The sequence below is a fragment of the Tiliqua scincoides genome, chromosome 3 (assembly GCF_035046505.1).
Source record: "Tiliqua scincoides isolate rTilSci1 chromosome 3, rTilSci1.hap2, whole genome shotgun sequence".
Classification (NCBI taxonomy): domain Eukaryota; kingdom Metazoa; phylum Chordata; class Lepidosauria; order Squamata; family Scincidae; genus Tiliqua; species Tiliqua scincoides.
In genome coordinates, this window is record NC_089823.1 from 1,243,028 (window position 1) to 1,252,332 (window position 9,305).

Below are 9,305 nucleotides of genomic sequence, written 5' to 3' on the forward strand. Positions count from 1 at the left end.
AAAGCAGGTCTGGCTCTGTGGATTGCGTGGCTTGCGTATTTGTGGTGGAAAGGATGTCAGATATTCATTTAGAACTAACACAGGATCTGTGCATTGTGTGCCCAGGTAACGGAGCCCACATTCTACATGTCCTGGGGGAACTCGACCCTTCAAAAAAGAAGAGAAACCCTCTGGCCCCGCAGCACTGTCCTGGAGAGAAGGCAGGTCACTGTCCAGGTCTTTAGCCTGCCTGCTGGTGGCCAGAGATTGAATCCAGCCGCGAGACACTTTGACCCTGTGCAAGGCCTTCCTGGAGCAGCCAACAGACCGAACCTTGCACAAGGTGTTCTCTGGATTCCACTTGTCAAGCCCACCAGCAGCCTGGGAAAAATGGGTCTCAGTCCTGCACAGGGCTGAGCCCTGCAAATGTGGATGGAGTTGTGTTTCTGGGAATCCTGCCCTGAGGTTTCCTGGCATTTTCTTGTGTCTCACACTTGGGTAGGATGGCAAGAGGCAGCCCAGATGAACTTGCCAACCTCTCGTATACAGAGTTCCGCCTGCTTGCCTTCCCTGGCTTCCAGGAATCCCGGAGGCTTTTGGCCATCCCCTTCTTCTTCCTCTTTGTCATGATTGTCACCACAAACTCCCTCCTGATCTACCTGGTGAAGACAGAGAAAAGCCTCCACTCCCCCATGTACCTACTCATTGCACTGCTCTTTGCAGTCAACATCGGTGGGGCCATCAACATCCTGCCCCGAATGCTTCTCAGCTTCCTCCTGGGGGCCACATTCATCTCACTGACCAGCTGCCTCACCCAGATGTTCTTCATCTACGCCATACTCATCTTTGACTGCAATGTTCTCCTCTTGATGGCTCTGGACAGGTACGTGGCCATCTGCCACCCCCTTCGCTATGCAGACATCATGACCTGGAAGCTCTTGGTGCTGCTGATATTTGTCTCCCTGCTCCGCAGCGTCGCTTTCGTCACCCCAGTGGTGATCTTGGCTTCCCAGGTGAGCTTTTGCCACTCCGACACCATTGGACATTTCGCTTGTGAGCACATGGCCCTGATGAGGCTTTCATGTGGCGACATCTCGAGGAACAAGATTGTAGGGATGGTACTGAGATCCGTAACCATCGCATTTGATATCAGCTTCCTCCTGGCTTCCTACAGTCAGATCTTCCACGCAGCACTCAAGATTGCGTCTGGCAGTGCCCAAAACAAGGCCTTCCATACCTGTGGAACTCACCTGATCGTCATCATCATTGCGTATTCTACCACTCTGTCGTCTTCCATTGTATTCCGCGTGGCCAAGACAGCTTCAGAAGACGTCCACAACCTGATTAGTGCCATATACCTGCTGTTCCCATGGGCCATTAATCCTGTCATCTATGGAGTCAGAACCAAAGAGATCAGAGACAATCTCATCAAGTTCTTCCAGAGGAGAAGCTCAGTCCTGGGTCACGTGACAGCAGCCTCCCTGAGCAAGAGGTGACTCGTCAATAGCACATGAAAGGCTGGACTGTCTGCAATGGGATTATGGGGGCTACAGGATCATCCACACACTCCACTGATGGAGGAGGAATAGTTGGCATATTCTGTGCTACAAATTCAGGGCTTTTTTTCCTAATGGAACGCGGGGGGACGGAGTTCCGGCACCTTTTTGCAGGGGCCCCTCCCCTTCGGAGGCATTCGGGGGGGAGCAAAACAGAGGCATTCGCTGGGTGGGTGCTGGGGGGTGCAGGGTGGGCAGGCGCTTGGCCCCTGCCTGACCACACAATGACCCCCTCCTGCCCCCATCTCCAAGCTCTCACCTGAGCCCAGCCCGCCTCCCCTCCCCCCGCACTCTGCTTCCCAGCGCAGCTTCCAAGCCAGTGGAGAGCGTGGGGGACACACACCGACACCAATGAGGAGGATGGACAGCCTGCCAGCCAGCCAGCCAGCCAGCCAGGGAGACGGGCTGCGGCACCCACGGAACACCCAGGTACTGGCTTGGTGGAGGAGGAGGGGAAGGAAGCTGGCTGGTGCAGCCCCTGTGCCAATCTGCAGCACGAGCCTAGGCATGTCTACTCAGAAGTAAGTCTTACTGTGCTCAGTGGGGCTTGCTCCTGGGAAAGTGTCATAGCCTTGCAGCCTGAGTAGACAGGCAGAGGAAGAGCTCTGAGGCTGCAGTCCTCTCCACACTTTCCTGGGAGGAAACCCCATTGACTCTAATGGGACTGACTTCTGAGTAGACAGGCACAAGATTGGGCCCTGAGGCTGCCATCCTATCCACAGTAAGCCCCATTCACTATAATGGAACTTACTTCTGAGTAGACATGCACAGGATTTTAAAAGGGGATTTGACAAGTTTCTGGAGGAAAAATCCATTATGGGGTACAAGCCATGATGCGTATGCGCAACCTCCTGATTTTAGAAATGGGTTATGTCAGAATGCCAGATGCAAGGGAGGGCACCAGGATGAGGTCTCTTGTTGTCTGGTGTGCTCCCTGGGGCATTTGGTGGGCTACTGTGGGATGCAGGAAGCTGGACTGGATGGGCTTATGGCCTGGCCAGTGGGGCTGTTCTTATGTTCTTATGTTCTTATGATTGGACTCTAAGGCTGCCATCCTATCCACAGTAAGCCCCATTCACTAAAGTGGACTTCTGAGTAGACATGCATAGGATTGGGCTCTTAGGCTGCAGTCCTAAGAACTTTCCTGGGAGTAAGCTCCATTGACTAGAACGAGACTTACTTCAGAGTAGACATACCTAGGATTGGGCTCTTAATCCTGGCAGAGATATATATCTGCACCCGTTTTCACATGCTAAGGGAAGGTGAAAAGGGATTCTACGTGTGTACAACATGCTGTCCAGCCTTGCCAGAGATCCTCCTCATCCTTCCCCCACAAGCATGCCCTCCACCAGCCAGCGTTTGCAGCTCCTCTCCAGCAATGCACAGCAGCTGCTCAGGGCAGCAGAGAACATACAATTGCATGCCAAGTGCCTTCCCAAAGACACAGAGTATTCTGATACCTGAATTAAATCATATTTAATGGCTTGTTTGCAAACGTAGCTGTTTCTGTGTGCACCTAAGGACCCCTCTCGTGTAAGACTTCCTTTTTTGTTCTTACTCCCCGTCCTGTGCACACAGGACTCTCCCCCCATCCTGTCAGCCAGTGCTGGAGGCACCTGCAACAATGGGAGAAATTATTTTGTTCAATAAGGATAACCAGCCAGATGCCCACCACGTGGGTAGAATGTTTGTGGAAATGACTGGCCGCTCACTGTTTGCATGTGTCTTACAACATCTGACACATTCACACTTGTGTCTCAGCCTCAGTAACACCGATGTGCCTCTTGCACGTGGCATGTGCTGGACTGAGTATGTTTGCACTGACCTTTCTGGTCATGTTTTCCCATTTAACTGGGGCTCTTTCTGGGCAAATGGGTCTTTCATTGCTGGTTGATTTACTTTAAGCCCCAGCAATTGGCAGTCCTGGCCCTGAGGACGAAGGAGGCAACTTTTCCAAATAACCATGCAGAACGTGCTGCGCCATTTGGGATCAGAGTGTTCTGAGCAGGCAAGAAGGCCTACCAGGAAGACAGGCCTTGGCCCACCTGCCGGCTGTTCCTGGTTCCAGGGCACTGCAACACACCTGCTCAGGCAGCCTGCTTGTTTCCCCACCGCAGTTCTGAAGGAAAGGAGCAATTGTGGCATTGGATATCTAGCCTTGGTCCTGAGTGTGCCTTCCAGAGATTTCTCAAGCTAACATCTCTGCCTGTTCTTTGCAGGATACTTTGCAAGTAAAGACATTTATTTTGATCAAAAAACCTCCAAAGGTAGTTCTGAAAGTGGCAGCGGCGGGAAGGCAGCCCCATGTGCACAAAGATCTGAGCACGCTGCTGGGGTCATGGCATGAGGACAGCGGCCCATGGCCTGGAGCAGGGGTGCTCAATAGGTGGATCGCAATCTACCGGTAGATCGCAAGGCAAAATGAGTAGATCGCGGAGCCCTGTCTTTCCAAACTGTTAATATGTCAGTTTCGTCTAGTGACTAGACGAAACTGACATATTTAGCTGACACTAAACTGACACTGAAACTGACACTTTAGCTGCTCTTCAGGCATGCAGCAACAAAACTGACGAAACTGACTAGACTCCAGCAGGGGCTCCATACATTAAAGGGGGTGTCTGTCAGATGCTTCCTTCCCCCCTGATAGATCTCCGGGCCTTGCTGGGTTTCAAAGTAGCTCTCGAGCCAAAAAAGTGTGAGCACCCCTGGCCTGGAGGCTCACTGACTGCTCTTGAAGAGGAAGACTCAGAAATTCCATTAGCAGAGTGAATCTGGACTGCTGAAGTGAATAGCAAGATAAGTTATTTCATCAGGGCAGTTACTACCCAGATTTGGGACAAGATTAGCGAGGAAGTGACGGGACTGAGCTGCAGGCTGTGGGGACATAAGAGACCCTGGGTGACCCCAACCTGGACTGCACTGCAAGAGGGGTTGTCCACACAAGACGCCAGGCAACCTGTGCCAAGGGTGGGCGGAGGAGAAGAAAGGGTGAGGCCCCTCCTCCTTTTCTGTTCTTTTCTTGTTGGGCTGGTATGCCAGTGAGCGTCACCAGCCCCTGGAGGTGGAGATAACAGCAACACAATGCAACTTTATTGGGAGGGGCTAGATCTACAAGAGCAGGACAGGGAGATCAGACGAGAAGCAAGGCAAGACAGGCACCCGCCCTAAACAGCAGCAGAGGAGGAAGACATCAACACACCGAAGGGGCAGGACTTGCGTGGTGGAGACGCAAGGAAGGAGGCGAGGCAGGCAGCTGCGGGAGTGAGAGGAAAGCAATGTCCCGGCTCCAGCTGCGGCACACAAGGCCGTGGCATCGGTCAGAGTTCCCCATAGCCCAGAGCAGGGTGCAGGCCAGGGTGGAGCCCCAGACAAGACAGGAAGCATGTCGCTTACCTGCAGAGGGGAGAAGTTTGTCCCTCCCTCTGGGCAGCTCCTCTTCACTGGCACCTCAGCTGTTCACAGAAGCAGCACCTTTTAGACAGGGATGCCCCCCTCTCGCTGGGCCTTCAAGCTGGCTTTTAGGGTAGCTGCAAGGACTGCCAAGGAAACTCTCCTGTCAAGGAAGCCTGAGCTGGGGCTCGTCTCTGGGCCGCCCCAAATGGTTTTTCCAATGGAATAAGGTGTCCTTCCTCTCACACCACCAAAGGAGGAGGAGAAACGCCAAGCGTGTGGACCGTTGGACTGCACCCAAGACACGGGCGGCAGTGAGTGTCCAGGCCAGAGTGCCAGGGCCCAGGTGCCTCTCTGCAGCTGCTGAGCAGGACGCTTGGGTGACGCAGGGACTGTGGGGCAGCTCAGCCACCCTCCCAGTCCCAAGGGAGGGCGGAAGGCAGGAAAGAGTTGTGCAAGCAGGCCCAGAGGAGGCCTGGCAGCGCCTCAGCCAGCAGGAGAGCGGCCAGGCATGCAGCACAGCACAGAGGATGTTCCTTCATCACACTTAGGGGGAAAGGAGGCTCACAGAGGGGAGGGCAAGGACAGTGCCTGCCTGGCTGGCGCAGCAGTTCAGGGAGTGTTGGGGGGCATTCATCTGAGGGGGCCTCCTGCAAGTGCCACCTTTGTCTCAAGTCAGAGGGACGGCAGGGGGGAGGTGAGCCTTCTTGGTGGTGGCACCACAACTATGGAACTCCCAAAGAACTTTCCCCTCCCTCATGGCTTCTTGGCAAGGGCTCAAAATGTTTCTGTTTGCTCCGGTGTTTGGATGACCTGCTTCCCTGATCAAGTCTGCCCTCTGTTTGGGTTTGGCTTCCAATCTCTGAACCAAACCGTTCCTCCCTGACCCTTCGTTTTAATGCTTTCATTAATGATTTTACACTGATTTTTACTGTTTGTGTACATCAGTGGTTCTCACACATTTAGCGCCAGGACCCACTTTTTAGAATGAGAATCTGTCAGGACCCACCGGAAGTGATATCATGACTGGAAGTGACATCATTAAGCAGGGAAATTTTTAACAATCTTAGTCTGCAATCCTGCCCACACTTACTCAGGAATAAGTACCATTTACTTGCATTGTTAAAAACATATATGTAGTAGCTTGTTAAAAGTATAGTTCTGTCACATTTCCCCAAATGCAGCCACATACCGTGGCAGAATCATGTCTAATATATTAAAATATTGAAATGAATGGGAACCCATCTGAAATGGGCTTGTGACGACCCACAGTTTGAGAAACACTGGTATACATTATACATTTTATTACGGAACTTTGTAAACCGCCTTGGGCATTTGCTTCAGGTGGAAAGGAAAGGTGGGATAACCTTTCAACCATGCAACAAACAAATGCTTGGGTGTGGCTAGGTGGGTAGGCTGCTGCAAGAGGTGCCCCGAGTCACATTCGTTGGTTTGTTTGTTTGGACCCAAGACCCACATGCCAGCCCATCAACTGGCCCAGGGAGCGCTTCTTCTGATAGGACCTTCTGCTGCAGCCTCCCTGCCAGGTGTGCCCATTTGCAATTATGCAAGCTGCTAAATGACCTTTGCTGACCTTTACCTGTTTCCTTCTTTGGCTGGGGGTTACCATGCAGCTTTGCAGAGTCCCAGTGTAGGTTCTAGACCAGGTTCCCTCTCTCTTTTTTTGTCCCTGCCATGGGTGTTTCTGGCCAGGCAAGCAAACTGGGAGCACCGCTGGGGAGGGGCCAGGCCCTTGGGTGGGCTTGAACCTATCTCACCGGGCTCCTGTTCTCTGTCTCGTGCAGTAAGACATCAGCACCCTCTTTTGCTAGAGTACTGTCAAGGTTCCCCTTGTGAATCACCCAAGTCCCCCCCCCAGGAGATGCCCCCACAGGGACCAAACTCTGGTCATGGAGAGACTTCTGTGCTTGTTCTAGCTGGCTGCCCTCGTCCAAGGGAGCACTCGTTCTGCTCTTGCTTCGCTCTGTTCAAAAATGACTCCGTGGGTGTTTGTGCTTACGTGGGCGGGAAAGGGGACTGGGATGCTGGCTGCAGGGATTCCGAGCAGGCCCTCTTGCTGCTGACACCAGTGCTGTGGCATTCTCAAGTCATATTGCTGGGCAGTGTCCTTGGGGCATCTCCCCACAGCTGGAGGGGCTGCCTGTTGCTGTATTGCTCATTCCTTGTAGCTGGGGGGGGGGGTCCCCCAGCACTAGCCATTCAGTGGTCCTGAACCTGGCCCAGCTGACCCTGGAGGTGCTTCTCTGGCCACTGGCATGAAGGCTGGCTGAATGCGGTGAGTGTCTCTGTGGACATCACACCGATGATGCCACAGCACGGCTCCACCGGGGGTTGGCTGTGTCAGGGTGTCCACACTGCGGTTTTACTGGGAAGGCCTGTGCCCGGGTAGTGGGGAGGCTGCACTGGCATCGCCTGGATGGACTCTGGTCATTGCTGACATCGTACCGACATCCATGCGCCAACAGCAGAGCGTCCAAACAGGACTAGGCCATCAGGCCAGACAGAAGTAAGAATTCTGAATTGTCAGAGACACCTCGCACTGCAGCAAACTGCCTCCTGCAGCAGGGGGCTCACCCTCACTGGAGGTTGTCAAAGAGGCTGAATGGCCTCCTGCCAGGGACCCTGGACGGGTTGGTCTAGATCAGGGGTGCAGAAACCCCGGCCCTGGGGGCCACTTGCGGCCCTCAAGGCCTCTCAATGCGGCCCTCAGGGAGCCCCCAATCTCCAATGAGCCTCTGGCCCTCCAGAGATTTGTTGGAGCCTGCACTGGCCTGACACAACTGCTCTCAGTGTGAGGGCGACTGTTTGACCTCTTGCGTGAGCTGTGGGGTGAGGGCTTCCTCCACTGCTTACTGTTTCACGTCTGTGATGCAGTAGCGGCAGCAAAGGAAAGGCCAGCCTTGCTTTGTGCAAGGCCTTTTATAGGCCTTGAGCTATTGCAAGACCTTCATTCATTCATATAAGTTCCACCTCTAGTATATTAATTTATGTACACATATGTAAATTTATTCAAATTTTAAATGTAAATTAATTTTTCCCCTCCCCCACCCCCAACACAGTGTCAGAGAGATGATGTGGCCCTCCTGCCAAAAACTTTGGACACCCCTGGTCTAGATGACCTCCAGGAGCATTCCCAAATCTCACATTACACTCATTTGTGATTCTAGACCTGGGATTCCTCAGACGTACTAAGATGCTGTCATCCACTGTATTAAGACATGGTCTCAGAAAACTCCTCCAAATGGGGCTATTGCAGCAAGCCAGGCCCCTGAGGACACGGCCTGGGCTGGCTCTCTTGGGAGGACCCTCTTGGAGTTACTTAAACATGTGCTTGGAGCCTCACCCTGCAGCGTCTCCCGGCTCCTTCTGGTGCTCCAGAGTCCCTGCGAGTCAAGCTAAAGTTTGGATTATGAAGTGACCTGAGTGGGACTGGGGGGAGGAGGAGGCGGCTTTCGCCAGAGACAAGACCTGTGGACACCCAGACAGGTAAGATTCTGGCAGCCTTTGGGCCAGGAGGGGCTTCGCTCCCCCGGGTGGTTTCCTACCTCTGATGGCGCCATGTCAAGCTCTGCTTTGTGCTTCCAGCAATGCTTGGAAGTTCTTCTGTTGCAGACTTTCCCGTTTTGTGATTTTTTTAAAAAGAGCTGAGCTTCCCAGCGTCAGCCTGATTATACCCGTAATGGGGAAACAGCTCCTCTGAAGTGAAGAGCAGTCTCCAAATGTTCCCTCAGAGCCTAAACATAGTGGAACCCCAAACACCTTCTACATCCTCATTTCACTGACACATGGAAGTCTCCAGTTATCTTGGTGGTCTTCAGCTGGTCATCAGACCCCCGCCCCACCTAAGAACCATGGGGGACCCTCAGGTGCTTGTACCTCCTTTTCTGAGGGTGACAACATTTGATCCCACAACGTACTGCAGGAGAGACTCATTTGCACAACGGGGGGCTCTGGGCAACATGAAATGCTGCTATTCACCAACCACGGATTATGCAGCACTCATGAAGCCTGTTGTAAATCTGAGCTTGTCCACCGCAGGCCTGTTTTACAGAGGAGGAACTGAGGCCGTGAGGTGCTGACCTGCATAAGCCCATTCACCAAGTAAAGTGTGAGCAGGGATTGGAATCCAGATCAAGGGCTCTGCGCTCCAGGAACAGGCGGGGGAAGGAATTCATCAAAGCACAGAATTAAACAGCACCAATTGTTTGTACCAAAATTTCTAAGTCAATTTTTAGCCAAACAAGTGTCTCATAAACATTATCATCATCAACAGTATTTATATGCTGTTTTTCAACGAAAAGTTCACAAAGTGGTTTACAGAGCAAATCCGAAAACTGATGGCTCCCTGTCCCAAAAGAG

The 9,305-nt window shown here is 52.8% G+C and overlaps 1 protein-coding gene across 1 annotated transcript; it reads left to right on the forward strand.

The window, feature by feature from the left end:
* The first annotated feature begins 482 nt into the window (after positions 1-482).
* On the forward strand, positions 483-1,475 carry LOC136643948 (olfactory receptor 52K1-like). Its single transcript, XM_066619378.1, has one exon. It carries the CDS (start codon positions 483-485, stop codon positions 1,473-1,475), a length of 993 nt encoding a protein of 330 aa, XP_066475475.1.
* Positions 1,476-9,305: the final 7,830 nt, after the last annotated feature.

Excerpts from the sequence above, each read along its gene's own strand:
- LOC136643948 (XM_066619378.1), top strand. The coding sequence starts at position 483 with ATGGCAAGAGGCAGCCCAGATGAACTTGCCAACCTCTCGTATACAGAG.